This window comes from Mangifera indica, chromosome 15, assembly GCF_011075055.1.
Source record: "Mangifera indica cultivar Alphonso chromosome 15, CATAS_Mindica_2.1, whole genome shotgun sequence".
Lineage (NCBI taxonomy): Eukaryota > Viridiplantae > Streptophyta > Magnoliopsida > Sapindales > Anacardiaceae > Mangifera > Mangifera indica.
Window position 1 is genome coordinate 14,079,036 of NC_058151.1, and position 16,349 is coordinate 14,095,384.

Genomic DNA, 16,349 nt, shown 5'->3' on the forward strand with positions numbered 1-16,349 from the left:
ATAGAATACAGATTCAGTGAAGTGTATCATCAAGAAATCTTCTCCCAGATTCAACTCTGATGCTTTTCAGCACCATGAATAAGTAAACTATATAGATTGTGTATCAAGATAAAACATGACTAATTCAAGATTGCTGATCTTATGTATAAATATTACACGGTAAAACATCTAAGAAAATGAAGAAAAATTACGCACTTTGATTTTCACCATCATTTCATGTGGGCATGAAGTTTTACACTTTCAGTTGACAGCATCAGCTGCTCTGATTGTTGTTATTGTGAATAGTGTTAGAGGTACCGCTACTCTTAAAGATTGGAAATTGCAGTGAAGATTGGAGCAAATTTGGTGCTTCAGAGTTACTAGAAGATGACAATCCATTGAAGTAGCTTGATGCACAACCCTTCCCATTTTGATTCATCAAATTCTGTCCAAAAACACTATCCCCTCCGCTTTGTTGATCACTATTACCACTGGCTCCAGCCATTGTTGACAGTGCAGCAGCTATCAATGATCGAAAACTTGGGTTCGACGCAATAGCCTTGGTTAAAGTCTCGGCCAAGGCCTGTTGAGATGCAGATGCAGCTTGCTGGTTTTTATTATCCATGAAAGACTGAAAATTGAACTGTTCCTGGGATGGTTTTCCAAGGCTTAAAATGTTCCCACTTTGAGTTTGATTGTTATAGAGCAAAGTATTGCCATTATAAGCATGGTATCCATTTCCCCAAAGCGTTGGCAACATATTGGATTCTGAAGAAGAAGAGAAGTTGAGACTTGCTGAGGGATATCTTGGGGTGGAAGAGAACCTGTTAAAATGAGAGAACCTGGAGGATGGTGGAGTGGTGAGGTCTAGAGTGATTGTTGGGAGCAAAGAAGAGGACTGATTTGGAGTGTAGAATTGTTTTGTTCTTAAATTGTCAAAGAGGGTACCAAGGTTCAATCCATTGGAAGCTGTGGCAGCAGTGGTGATGGCGGCTGTGGAACCGAGGCCTGGCTGAGATGTGGAGGAGCCTGATAATAGCATGGAAGCCGCGGCTGAGGTGGTGGATGCCATGGCTGTGGCTGAAACTGGAAGTGGGTGATTGTGAGTTCCTTCATAGGTTGTGATTAAAATGGACATATCATCAACACATCTTTGCACCTGAAATTTAAAGACATAATTTAAGCGATATGAGATACTTGTACATACCCAACACCTCTCAGGATTTGTCTAAGAATGTCATGTACCTGCTTTCTAACGGGGCATCCGGGGGCAACAGTGCAACGATAGTAAGCCCTTGGACATGGATTTCCTTTTGCAATTTTCTGTCCATATTTCCTCCATTGGCACCCATCATTCATCTGTTGATATGTGCAAACCTTATGCCTTTAGATTGAATTCTGAATTACTTTCATCATCACTAATGATTTTTTGGAAATCATAATTGAAACTTACCGTGGGGGTGTCACATCTGGCTCTCACAGAAACCCTAGCTCTCTTCACAGGATTTTGTTGTGAAGCTTCATCATCTGATCCATTTCTCACCGTCTTCAACATCTTACTGGGAGGCCAACCTTCTCCAGCCGTTGCTTCCTTCTCAGCCTCATCCTTCTGCTCTTCTGAACTATTCGAGTCCAATGCCAGAGTCAAACTGCCCTTCAGCTCTTCTTCTTCCCTTGTGCTTTTGCTTGTTTTCTCTTCTTTCTTAGCCTCACTTGAAGCACAGCCACTACTGCTTCTTCTTCCAAGAGAAAGCGAAACCAGCTCAGGCTCCACGATTGATTCATCAAAGGAAGAAGATGAATCATGTTCAGCCACAGGCTTCTTGGCAGGCTCTTGCTGTTGCACTATGTCAAAGAAACGCAACTGTAGAGACTTGTAATCCTTCTCTACTCTTTCCAACATCGTCTTCAACCTTTCATTCTCTTCTCTCACATCTCCCATTTCAGCTTTTGCTGATTCAATCTCATCCTCCTATAAGTATTCAACAATGAAATCAAAATGAAAATTTTACAGGGAATCGGCACGATCCGCATGCATGATTCATATGGAAAAAAAAATATTAGAAGGGAACCTCTTTGCAATCTGCTATGTCTTCATCATGTTTGTTTGAAGAGACCTTCAGGCCATTAATGTCTTCCTTGATTTGTCCTCCAAATTCAACCTAAAATTCATCATTCCATGTCAATATGTATATATTAATTACATAATCTTCAAGAAAAGAATTATTAAACAGGAAAAAAGTTAAGAAGAAAAACCTTTGGAGACTCTTCTTGACTGCAACCCTCTTCATGGCTGAGAGATTCAACACCCTTTTCTTCCTTGACTATTCCTCTAAAGCTAGGCATCTTCATTAAAATCACATGATCCATTGAAGCTCTACAGGAATTCCCCTATAAATATACAGTCATGGCTACCCCTTTTCTCTTCTTTAATAAACGTTATAAGAATAATAATACCTAAGGTATAAGACTATTGAATGTGCACTTAATATTAAATACTCAATCAGAAATACAAATATATAATCAAATAATTAAATATTATTTTATTTTTAATTTAAAATCTTTCAATCACATGACGATACATCATCTGTGTATTTAATTATGTACACACAGTTTTATTGAAAATTATCAACTCCAAAATTTGTTTTCTCTTCTAAATAAAATGATTGAACTCTTAAATTTTACTATTGAAAAAATTAAACTTTTATATTTTATATATAATCGATCAAACTTTCAATATTTTCTAATGAACGATCTAAATAAACATAATTAATTATTTGTTTTATTTTATAACAATGTGGTTAGTTTAAAACTTTTAACAGTAAATAATTAAAGTTTTATTCTTTTAATAAAAATATTTGAAAGTTTAGTTCTTTCAATATAAAAATTTGAAAGTTTGGTCTGGTCCTTTTACTTTAAAAAATTAAAAAAAAGCCATCATTAATTTTCTTGACTTAAATATTAATATTAATTAACCTGTTCAAATCTCATTGATCCAGTCCGGCCATCTCTCATTTCCCATTAATACAAAATGTCAACTGGATCTCCATCTACATGTGTAAAGGTATTTTATTATCCTGATAATGATAAACTATATTGAAGATGAATATTATTGCACAATCTTTGAAGCTTCGTACCAAGACGCCGTCACATGGCTAAGAGTCAAAGGTTATGAGCTAGGCAGCCATGGATGGAGGATGGCCAGCTAGGTCAGCTTTAATTTTTTCCTTCAATGGTGGTGGTGCAGGTGCAGCCTTTGTTTGGCTGTCAACTTCCCGGTCAATACGCTTCTCCAACACGGCTTGATCATAATTCATACTCTTCCTTATGTCCATGCCAAAGCATTGACCTGAATCTACTGCTTACATAAACCATTTTAATATTCAACTTTCATACATATTCATAGACTTTCTGATCCTGACGTTCTCACTTTTAAACAGTTTAAAAAAAAAAAAAAGAAAACCCGACAAATTGTAACTTTTATATACAGGATATGGAGTAGAGAAAGTCATAATACAGGAACGAAACAAGTCATAATTTCTGTTCTTGAATGGTTTACAAAGACTATCATGACAATTAGGGTTGGATTCAATTGGTGTTAATATATGCCACTGTACATGCATAGTTTATTATAATTTTACTTTTAAATATGATTTGGGTTTTAAGCTTTGTAGCTTAAAATGAGACTTGACCGTTTAAAAAACTACTATTTAAACAATTTTATCTTAGTATCTTCAGTCGATATGTGATGCACATGCAAATCCAATATCTTTTTCGTACTTTGTTGATGTGTGATTTGTTTAAAAGTGTTTCAACAAATTCTAATGACAATTCTTGTTTGGCTACAAGCTTTGTGCAACTAGCATGCAAAGTTGGTCTTTGTATCATACTAGTAAGGGTGAATTTGATCTGAGCTGTTCAAGCTAAAATCAATGCTTGACTTGAACTAATCATGCTAGAATGGAAGAAATTTTAGCTAGAACTCCACACTGGAAAATGGCTCATTAATGATTCTACTTCTTCTTCTTTATTGATAACACCCTCTTATTTGATATTTGAATAAATTAAGCTCTAGTTATATTTCAGTTTAGTTCATTTTAAATCCATCTCTATCAAGAATAAAATATTAGAGATTAAACTTGAAATAACAATGAAATATAAGAGAGTCTAGATAAAAGGGAATCATGATTAGAGAAAATGTATTTAACATATATATGTGCAAAAAATTTTAAAAACCTCAGGGAAAATTAAGTGATCATCCTTGACCCCCTCCTTTCGTCCCTTAGATACCATGTTTGCCATTTTCAATAGCACAAATTTTTTATAGTAATCAGTGAAGTAAAACAAAAAAGGAGATGAGATCAAAACTAAATCCATAGCTTTCATTGTTACTTAATTTTATTATAATCAGAATTAACAAGTCTTAATTAGTTATATATCTTACTCCATGATGATGAAAGAGGACCCAGTAAACAACACTTCTATCTTAATCCATGATGAAATATAATTACGACATAGTAATTATATTTCTTTTTAAATTCAAAGTCTACACCAAATATCAAGAACCCTACTTGTTAATTTCCCTGGACTTGTGTGTTAATTGCCATGTGAACACATAGGAACCGTCCATATTATCCACCACAATTAATTATTGTAAGTAATCAAGTAATCTTTGTGAATATCCTATTTTAATATCGACTTGTATCAGTCCGTGATTATATCATGAAATTGTTTTGTTTTGGACATATAATTTATTATATTTTTTATGTATTATCGGTCAACATTTTGTTTTTGGGTTCGTAAGAAATAATTCACTTTAGACATACAATGTATCAAGATTTTGCTTTTGGGTCATGAAGCAATGTTTTGTAAATAATCAAGTACCTAAATATCCTTTTATATGGACATGATAGCAAATTGTTCATTTTGGATATACAATCGATCAAGGTTTTATTTTTGGATTTTCAGGAGATTTTTCTTCACTTTGAATGTTTTGTAAGTAATCAATCACTTGAATATCTTGTATTTATATAGATAGGAAATTGTTTAATTTGAACATACAGTTTATCAAAGTTTTATTTTTGATTGTAACATGAAATTGTTAATTAATTAGCAATAATAGATACAAAATTATATAGATTAGGCCTGCAAATGAGTCTGGTTGCTCTTGAGACGCGGTTTGGCTCATATTAAGCTAAACTCGATTTGATTACGGTTGAGTTAAGCTCAAATGGTTAGAGCTTTATACTCGAGTTAAACTCAAGCTCACTATTGCACGGCTCAGTGAGCTCGCTATTTAGCTCAAATATAATACTATCAAACTCTTAAAAATTTAAAATCTTACATTTACACCTAAACGACTTTGAATATGTGGTAATTGATAATACATAAGTCACGAGATTGAACATAATTTTTCTAACCAAGCTCGAGGCTTCACTTTCACTCTCAATCTCAAGCTCGAGCCAATAACACCTGAACTCATGCCCTCAATGAACTAATCGAGCTAAGCTCAAACAAAGCAAATCTCGACTCAATTAGTTTGCACACCCCTAATATAGATCAAGCAAATCAAAATTATCAGGGTTACCATTAGGTATCTATTGCAACCACTAGAATATTTATCAATAGTATATTATATACAACCGATTGGATATTAATGTATGTAAATAAACTAACATATCATCATACGATTCGATAATTATAAAAAAAATAGAGATAAAATAAACAATTAGATTACTCAAACATAATTCTATCAATTCCACCGTCTGTGCATATAGTATTAATTACTCTATATATATTATAATTTCATTAACATAAAGTTTCTATCTTAAAGATTAATCATTATTCAATTATATGGGCAGTGGGTGGTCAACTCAAGTAGGTTATATTCTAAGACCTGAAATAAATTTTTTAATTTCGCCAGCAAGTTGCTATCCACACAAGACTTTAATGCCAACTTGTGATTAATCTATTCACTTTGGTCAATGGTTTAGATTTGGCATTGAATTGATTGTTTCAATATGAGATTCTAACCATCAATTTAATTATACCTCCATCCTTTATATTTGCATTATATTTCAATAGTATATACCATCTTTTTTTTTTGGATAAAAATGCCTTGATATTTTCAACATAGAGATAAAAATTAGTGTCTCCATACTAGCTTCGGATATTTAAAAATTAAAATCTTTTGAATGCTTTTGAAACTCGGATTAGATTGGTTAGTTTGACTGAGATTAATAGATATTTCAAATTATAGTTGAACTGGATTAATCGTGTCTATATCTCAATCTAAAAGATTAGATGGGAAAAGATTTGAACCAAACCCTTGACCCAGTCAAGCCAATCTGGTGCTCAACTCATCTGTTGTCAGTTCATTAAAAACTTTGAAATATCTGCACCTAAAAATTTTAGAACAATATGATTCATATGAAGTAACAGAAGAAAATGATAAATAATTGCAACCAATCTGACCTAAAACATGTTAGTTTAACGTATCTTTTCTATCTACCGGCAACTGAAGAAAATGAACTAAGCCCAGTTCATACTCTAAGATTTTGAAATCTATTTGATTGAAAAAAAATGTATTGAGTATTGACTAAGATATGAATGGTGGGTTCATCAATTTTCTCTACTTAATTATTTATTTATTTTTATAGTTGAGGTAGAAACCTCAAAGAGACTTCTCTAACAACTCATAGTCAAAATCTTCCACTTTAATATAAACATAATAGAAAGTGTTATTGTGTATGCTCAATCCGTTCATGAAAGTGTAGCATCAAGTTGGGTCCTTTGACTTCACGCTAAGGTTGCAATCGAGGCAAATTGGCTATTGCTTGGCTTAATTGTATTTAGACAAAGCTTGAGGTAATTGAGCTGAAATTTTTTTTCACTCAAGTTCAGATAATAACAACATTTAAAAATATTAAATTATTATTTTTTCTATTGAATGATTGGCTTTTATAAATAGAAAATTCTGAAAGTTCGTTTTCCTTAATAGAAAAATACGAAAATTAAGTTTTTTTAATAGAAAAAAATAAAGTTTTATCTCTTCAATAAAAAAAATGATAAAGTGTTATCCAAATAAATCATATTGGTATAGAGTAATTACAACAATGGATTTGAGCTTAATGGATTTTATGTTAGGCTGCTTGTTGTACTCCATTATCAAGGCTGCAACCTGTGGAATGTAGTGGCCTGAAATCAAAATATAAGCATATCAGAAAACTTCAAAAGTTGAAATTCAATTCACTTTATGTTTAAATTACCTGCATAGCTTTCTCCAGTTAGAAAGAATTCAGAATCTTCGAACTGTGGAAATTCTTCCTACCAGTTCACAAGAAATCTCAAATTATCCTCAGCTGCAATCCATGCCACAAAAAGCAACCCACATTATCAACTTTTCTCTTCACAAATGTGTGTAACATCCAAGACAAATCCTATATTAGCAAAACATAAACAAAATGCCCACATCATTTAGAGAAGTTAATACAAAACTATTTAAATAGTCTTTTTTTTTTAAGTGGAAATCCCGTAAGCAAAACAATAATAAATTAGAAGTTTAAAACGGATAGTATCTTAATTTTAATAAACTATTTGTCTAAAACACGAGTTGAACTGTTAGACCAAAATGTTACATATGGATACTCAAATATAAGAAAGTGCATTACCAGTCCTGGTATCATTCCAATCTATGTAATTAGAGCATGTGTTTGAGTATGAAAATCCAACTCCAACGTTGATTCAACATATAACACGTTCGATGCTGCACAACATTTAACGTCTGCATTAGAAGAAGACTATATATTACATCTGAAACAGTCAGTAATACTAAAGTAGGTACTTAACTCAAGTTCCATGAATGCTTATTCTGAATGAGCTCTCCATTGACTCCTGGTGGGAAAGGTCCATGCTCCATGAATGCACCAAAACCAAAAGAAGAACACCCAGGACCTAGAGAGAAAGAAAGAGAGTTTCAAAAATAATGAAATGAAAGTTGTGTAAAGCTGTGAACATGAAATGAATCAAGGCAAACCTCCATTGAGCCACAATGTCAAGGGAAGTAAAAGACGATCAGGAGATTGAGCTTCAACAAAGTAATAAAACAAAGCTCTGCCATGTTTAGCATCCGTTACAATGTTACCAGAATACTGCTTGAGAGAGACATTGGCAGGTTGCCCTGGAAGAGCAGTTATGAGCTCCGCATAAGACTTGGAGCGAAAAGAAGAGAAAAGCAAAGAGAATAAGAACCAAAAAGCCATGTGAGAGGAGATATAGAAAGAGAGATCAGTCTTCTACAATGGTAGCCAAAGAATTGCATTGAATTTTGTGGACAGTTTTGGTTTCGTTTGAATCAAAGCAAGAACGTACATGTACAAGGCAATGCATGTTGAAGGCCGGCTTATGATTTGTCTAACCTGTCGGGCATGATGTGATGGTATCAAGAAAACTGGCTGGCTGGTTCAATGTCGAACCTGATGAATAGAAAACAAGCTGAAACTTGCTCTAAGATCAATGGATAATAGTATAATACACAGTTCAGCGTTGAGAATCCTATAGAATCCATATAGCCTGGGGATATTAATCAATGACCAATCATATAAACCAGGTTTTTGTGCATGATAATACAAGATTATGAGCACTTTTCTGTTGGAGAATTGAGTTGTCACCTATTGATAGGGGATTGATTAAAAAATCTATGAACTCCTAACCTATCAAAATATAATTTGAATTACAACGGCAAATCTCAGTCAAGATATTAAGTCTCGTAAAAGATGGATGTAACATCAAAAAAGTAATGTTGGGTATGTAAAAATATCTCCAACAATAATACATTTTAGATTACAAAACTCAAAAACAAAATTATAAAAAATTTTGTGTCCAAAACCAATAATATATTAATAATGGATGAAATTATATTGGATTATGAATAAACACTTCATCCATTACGTTGTCTCAAATTTTTGTTGTACCCTCCAAATTTGCTACTAGAAATCAATTGAGCTAGTATAAAATTCCAACTCGCTCTCCTCGTACAAAGAAGAGGTATGACCGGTAGACTTTCTGATGACCCTCTACGATGATTTTACAACCTGCGAGGGTCTTACCTCATAAAACCCAACTGTCAAGAAGTTCACAGTTGTTAAAAGGAAAAAATTTTCTAGTGCTGAATATACAGCTTTTAACCCCCACACGGAATTATCTATATTCCACAAAAAGCAGAAGTAAATTGTCTAAATATTGTCTATTAATAGACCAACATCCAAGCTCTCATGGAAATGGAGAGCCACAGCCAAGCTAGGCAATCTGTTCATAGGATGATGATCTCCAACCACCAACTGTTTAGAAATAATAATAATGGCATATGGAAAACATGACTTGTATTAGTAAAACAGCCCACCAGGAATAGTGTAAATGTCAATGGCAAAAGTAGCAAAAAAGGTTCACCAAAATGCAAACTGTTGTTAAAGATAAGTCCCAAACGTAGCTTGTTATGTCAGACAAGTTTCCCAGCCACCATTTTTGTGTACCACAGCTCACATGTCATTGAGAAATGACAGCTAATTGAGAAATGACAGATGAGGGTGGTGATGTACAAAAAGAAACAAGTGCACCTTTAACATTTACTCATTAATTGAGATACTTCTTCCAGTGCACACTTAGAAGTTCCAAGATTTTTCTTTTTGTGTTTTTTTTTTCTCTCCTTTTATGTACAGATGTAGAATGAAAAAGCACCACTAAGTGCTTCATGACCCACCAAATGAAAAAAAGAAAAGGAAAAAACTGAAAAAGAAGAAACAAACTCAGAAAGAGAAAATGACAGTAAAGTTCTAATGCTGCATAGAACTGGAAGCAGCCATTAACAACTTGGAACGAAAGATGATGTAGACAGCCAACATCACTTCTTCACTATCACTGGACCTCTGTATGGTGCTCCATCTACAACCAAGTCTTCAGGTTTCTCCCTCTCTTGAAGCAATGCATAACCTTGTTTTTCCTCTTCAGGCATAGATACACCATCAGCTGGAATTCCAAGACCAGAGGGTCAAATGCTAATTGTTTCTGTGAATAGATTGATGGTAGTAAAGTTGAATGTAAAGGTGCAATGCCATACCCGAAAACTCTGTGAATGGAATGTCTAAGTAGTATGTGCAGTGCCTGCCATCAACATCTGAGTATGGAGGGCCAAGAACATCCAGCACTGCACAGGCTGTCACTGCGGTGAAGCAGTGCATGTTGCCTCCATCAGCAGGATAGAGAATTGAGGTGTTGCAAGGAGCAGTAAAGTCAGAATCGACCTTAACCTTTGCCAACTGCACTCCAGCATGCTGAACTGCTTTAAGGTAAAAAAAAAAAAAAATCTATTGAATGTTTCTTTCTAATTAAAGCCAGGAATATATGCTTAAAACAGATACAATTTCAGCAGTATTTGGCACCCTTGATTTTTTCAGACTGGCGGACAAGGTGACACCCCGTGCTTTTAGAAGATTCTTTTTAAAATGTAAAATTAGGGGTTTTAACAAATTCAAATTCAGGAAAAGGATCAGGGAACCTTTTTTTTTTCCTTCTAACATGGAATTCAGCATATAACGGCCACATTGGGCAAGAATATAACTCAAATGTTTTGAGAGAGTTCATTTAACGTCTAATTCACATACTGCTGGCATAGATAATCTTCATTGTGATCTTTATTTTAATGGCATTGCCCACAAATTAAGGCTAAACTTGTTGCTTTTTGGGTTAGTGTTCACGTAGCAATAGCTTCAGTCTGTATATTCTCCTTCCTGACTCTTCAGGGCGGCCTATCTTTCAAATCTTTCATTTATAAATGTCATGCAACAACAAGAAAAAGTAAATGCTGCCATATGTCAATCTACTAGGCGTGCAGAGAGAAATACCATGAAAAAACTTACTTTCTGAGGGATTCGTGATAGAAGATGTGTTGCAAGGAACATCATCCACCCAGTCGTATGATTTGATATGCATTGTCCCAAAGAGAAGCTTGCTGAAAACAGTCATTCCAGGGTGGTTATGAAGAGGAATGACACCATTTGGTGGCAAGCAAAAGATCCCCATCTGCAGTTATAGGAGAAATCAAGGCCTCACCCAGAAAGAAAGAATAAATAATAATCCTCTCCCAAAACTATGCCTGAAAGGACCTCAAATGAAACTACTTACAGAAAATTTGTCACATTCGTGAAGGTGCAAGTATGTTATAGCAGGAGTTCTACGGGCCACTGATTTCCCGACATATGGCTTATCCGGATTCAGGCCAACATCCTCTGGCTTAATGTCATCTGAAAAAAATAAAGCCAATCTCATAAGCACCAATGACAAACAAATTGGGATAAGTAAGAAATAACTTAAAAAAGATAAAGGAGCATAAAGTTCAAGTCAGTACATAGAAGAAATATACACTATGGAGCATTTCTATTTGCGGAACAATATTCATGTCAGACTCCAGAATCACTTTTGAAAGACATTTCTCCTCAATGCCACAAAAAAAAAAAAAAAAAAACACACCTAAATTACACACTCAAGATGATTACAGTGAATCTATACATTGTCTGCTTATGTTTTATCAACTTTTTCTAGAGATTATAACTACAAATTACCACCCACAAACCCAGCAACAAAAAGTGCAATGCCACTGTCATTCATTTACCATGAGATCTAGTTGCTAAATATTTATATTTCGAAGTACAATAAAGTACACCAATTTGCATGAATACAGCCGCTAAACAGAAATGCATGCACCGTATAATAAGGAATAAAACATAATAAAATAAAAAAGAACAAACTCCAACCATAAAAAAACCTTATAATATCAATGTCAAAGAGACAGTACACACTGCTAAAAAATCATGAAATGATGTCAGCTCATACACAATCTCAAAGGACATTAGAATTGATACATGATTTTGAACCAGAATTCATAAATGCATCACGTAAGAACAAAAACTTCAATCAATTTTGAGCACATCACCTTCACATTTCAATCGAACTTTCATATTCTAGCAAAGTAACCCCCAAAAAACACGCTGAAAAAAAATAACAAATAAACCAGTAAATAAACAACATGTACATACCTAAAACAGAACGTAGGCGTTCGATTTTCTCGGGAGAGGGAACAATCCCGGGCCCACCAAAGGCAAACACATCCTTGCAAGTGTCATAAAGCTTCTGAACAGGTAACATCTTCTTCTGTCGTCGCCGGTTCTTCTTTGAATTGTTATTCTTAGTAGTACTCGCAACTGAATTCGAATGAGTGTTGCTGTTATTCTTCGAATTATCAGCAACCGAAGGCAATTCACTCAACTCTTTTCCTTTCAAATCAACCAAAGTCGTCCCAATCCCCATTCAAAAACACAACCTTTTACACCTTCCAAACAGAGGACTCAACACAAACTAGAGATGCGTATTTCATAAACCACTTAAACAAGTCAAAACTCGATCTGGTTATCACCCAAAACAAGAAAGTTACGCATCCCCAAGGACGAACACACAGAAACAGAGGGAAATAAAAAACAGTGCAACAGTGGCTAACAGGCACTGTTTTTTATGGTTCTTTTAGGCATCACAGAGATATGAAAGCGAAAACTATCTCTGTAGATGATTGTGATTATGAAGGAGATGGAGATGATATATAAAGGGAGGGTTTGGTTTTGGTCTCAGGGTTAAAGGTGAAAGGCAGATAGAGTTGAGACAGTGAAAACCAGGGGCCATGGTTTTGCTTGAATCTATGGGCTACCAGAAAAAAATTATATATTTCCCTTTTTTCCATTTTTGTCCTTCACTTTTGCTACTATGACGATCCCTAATCCAAGCTAATAATAATTTTTTCATTAAATTTACTACTAAAAATTGCTTCTATTTTTGGCTTATAATACAGATTTGTTTCTTCAAAACCCCTTTTGGATGAATTCTATCCAATATTCTTATTAAAGAAACTACACTGATTTTTGGATAAGGGATACAAATATTTCAGTAATCTTCTATTGATGATAATAATACAGTATTGTTAAGATAAAACAAAATAAATATTTTAATTATATTTATTTTATATTTTAATAAAAATATTTAGGAATTTAGTGATTTTGAATAAGAAAAAAAAAGGATAGTTTAATACTTTTATTGATTGTTATCTCAAAATTCTAAACATTACCTTTAATTATTAAATAAATATGATATTTTGTAATATAAATATATATTGATTATTTGATACGATGAACAATGTTTTTAAACCCACATAACCTTCATTTGATTAAATCCTTAGGTCAATCAATTTGATTGTTATGATTAACCACTCAAATTGATTATATCAATATGATATAATAAAAATTATGTAAATTAAATATATTTATTAAACTCTATATATATATATATATATATATATATATATATATATGTTGAGCCACATGTAAGAAGACTTAGTTTGAGTTCCTTATTCATCCATAATTGATTTTAGCCATAGTAATATCGTCATGATAGTTCGACCCAATTCGGGTAAACCATTTCAATATGAGTTTTAAATCTTTTAATTTATAGGGGTTGAAAAATGATTTTTATAATATTTTGGGTTGAAATAATAAGTGGGTTGAAAATGGTTTCTATAAAACATCCTTAAACATGTTTATGTTTTGTAGAAAGTACAAATTTGTACCAAATTAATTTCAAACAGAAACTATTAAAATATTACCATATTTTATGGTAATAATTAGAGAAATTAGCTTTTTGTTTTCTGGTTTTGCAAATGCATGAGAGCTGATTTGCTTGTTCTCAATAATTGTGACAGAGCCCTCTAATTATGGAAATATTCAACTCAAGAGGTGTATTAAGAAAATTGTTACAATTTAGGTAAGAACAATGTTATATGTATATGTATTTAAGTATATAATTAGGTATACAGATGATATATTATTATATAATTAAACAGTTTTTATGTTTAATTCAAAATTATCCAATTATATAATGACATATTATTTATATATATCTAATTATATACTCGAAATTGTGTACATATAATTTTATTATTTAGATAACTGAAAACTTTATATTATAAAAATTGATGTATAGGAAGAATATCGATACTTTTGAGTTGTTAATTTAGTAATTTATAAACTATAAAAAGAAAGTTTATTTATTTAATTTATACAAAAAAAATAAATATTTTCATTGTTGCATAAATTTCTTATTTAATAAATAATATTAAATTGATAAAATTTATTTATTTATATTTTTATGCATATATATATATTTTTTAACATGCTAATTTATATTTTTTTAATTTCTGATGAATCAGTAATATCTAAATATGGAAATAAATAATACATTGGATAAATTTTGAGGACCTTTATCTCTTACCTTTCAAATTTTTTTTTTTTTTCACAAATCTTGTTGAAAATTAGAATCCCATCTTGAAATTTACCAAAAATATCCTGCAAGAAAATTTGTAAATTAGAGATTAAATATAAATCACTTTATGAATATGAACTCTAATCACAAGAATCATCAAAATTTCCAAGTTATAACTAATAAATATAAATAAAACATTTTCTATGTATATATAAAGAGAAAAAAGAAAATTAGGGTTAAATGATAAGCGGGTTTCAATGTCGAAAAATGTATTAACAATTATTAAGTTTTTAATTTGAAAACCAAATATATTCATGAAAATCGAACATTTCTTACCAAAATTTTGCATCTGTTGAATAACACTGAGATTTTTGCAAATTGAATTCAAGTTATAATATACGACCAAATTTGATGATAAACCAAAAACTTTTTAACTTTCATAGGTTCTTGGATTAATCTTTCCAAAATAGTGAATAAAATAGTTTTATATATTAAATTTTTTCACTGGTTATAAGACGATTAAGGTAAGAAACGTTAAGACTCTCCCTATTTATTTATAATAAAGGTAATTAAAAATAAAAGTAGAAACAAAAATTCACATGAAATAGTTCGACATGTGGAGATCATGCCGGATTATGTTTATGTTTAAAACGCAATTCAACATAGGGGATGTGTTTTAACATTAATAAAATACTTTACACATTTACATATGAAGCTAAAATAATCATAAATTCCATGAAGTCAAAACACCATATGCAAATAATAAAAAGAGTTTTCCATGATCAACATTCAAAACCCTAATTAATTTCAATAAAAACAGAAGGATAACATGGTAAAATCAACAAAAACCCTATTCAAGTTTTGAACTAGAACGGTGAATAAATTAATATTTTATTCCTCTTAATTGTTTAATTTATGTAATAAATTATCGTGTTTGGCATCCAGAAAGGATGCAATTTAGGTCACATTAATCTTGCTGAATCAATAAGAATTTGTAACGTAAACTTTGACAACAAGACAATTGACGAAGGGCTAAAGTGGTAGGTGGAACGAACTTAAACTTGTTTTCATTCTAAAAAGACGAAAATACTTTCAGAAAAACTCTTTGTTTTCTGCGTTTTCTGCCTGGTTTAATGGCCTTTCGTTTCACTCAGCACGCAGATTCAAGAAGCTTGCAAGGTGTTTGCCTGCCTCGTGTAACTTAATTTGATTTTTCCTTCTTTGTTTTTGTTTTTCGCATTCGTTTTTTGGTATGTGCATGGAAACAAAGTTTTTGCTCATCCTTCACAATCACAACTATCACGCATAAGGCATTCGGAAAGGTTAGGGTGGCAACAAATTGTACATGTTCGTACATACTTACGAGCATTGTTTTCAAAACCAGTTCAACTAGGCATTTGGTAATGTTAGGGTGGTGACAAATTGTATATGTTTATATATACTTACGAGCATCGTTTTCAAAATCAGTTTAATTGATTAAATTGAAAACTAGCTTTAAGTTTGATCTAATTAATATTAAAATATGATTTTTTTTATTGATTCGATCAAATCTAATCAAAACTAGTAAACTAGATGAACCAATTAAAATCAGATTTAATCAAATTTTAGGTTATTTTTAGAAATTTTAATTATTTTTTTAATAATTTAATTATTTTATATTAGATTAGATGAATTTCTAAAGGTTTGTAAAGAAAATATAAGTTTAAAATATAAGTTCGTACATACTTATGAGCATCGTTTTCAAAACCAGTTCAACTGGGATTCGGTAATGTTAGGGTGGTGACAAATTGTATATGTTCGTATATACTTACGAGCATTGTTTTCAAAATCGGTTCAATCGATTGAATTGAGAACTAGCTTTAAGTTCGATCCAATTAATATTAAAATATGATTTTCTTATTGATTATCAAATCTTATCAAAACTAGTGAATTAGATGAACCAATTAAAATCATATTTAACCAAATTTTAGGTTATTTTTAGAAATTTTAATTATTTTATATTAAATTAGATGAAT

General features: G+C 32.0%; 2 protein-coding genes and 1 pseudogene across 3 annotated transcripts; all 3 read right to left on the reverse strand.

Moving 5' to 3' along the window:
• Positions 1 to 109: 109 nt before the first annotated feature.
• On the reverse strand, positions 110 to 2,416 carry LOC123198323 (probable WRKY transcription factor 72). The gene is made up of 5 exons (XM_044613009.1): positions 2,236 to 2,416; positions 2,052 to 2,141; positions 1,433 to 1,951; positions 1,225 to 1,338; positions 110 to 1,138 (listed from the first exon to the last, which is right to left on the reverse strand). The coding sequence occupies exons 1-5, from the start codon at positions 2,347 to 2,349 to the stop codon at positions 254 to 256; spliced, it is 1,722 nt and encodes a 573-aa protein (XP_044468944.1). The 5' UTR covers positions 2,350 to 2,416; the 3' UTR covers positions 110 to 253.
• A 4,638-nt stretch (positions 2,417 to 7,054) lies between these two features.
• LOC123197538 lies at positions 7,055 to 8,240 on the reverse strand (annotated as a pseudogene).
• A 1,332-nt stretch (positions 8,241 to 9,572) lies between these two features.
• LOC123197286 (plant cysteine oxidase 2-like) lies at positions 9,573 to 12,697 on the reverse strand. Of its 2 annotated transcripts, none has more exons than XM_044611509.1 (5): positions 12,069 to 12,697; positions 11,158 to 11,276; positions 10,893 to 11,055; positions 10,094 to 10,315; positions 9,573 to 10,002 (listed from the first exon to the last, which is right to left on the reverse strand). In XM_044611509.1, the coding sequence occupies exons 1-5, from the start codon at positions 12,337 to 12,339 to the stop codon at positions 9,878 to 9,880; spliced, it is 900 nt and encodes a 299-aa protein (XP_044467444.1). In that variant the 5' UTR covers positions 12,340 to 12,697; the 3' UTR covers positions 9,573 to 9,877. The 2 variants fall into 2 exon arrangements, with proteins under 2 accessions (XP_044467444.1, XP_044467445.1); XM_044611510.1 differs by having other exon boundaries at positions 10,094 to 10,312; positions 12,069 to 12,695.
• Positions 12,698 to 16,349: the final 3,652 nt, after the last annotated feature.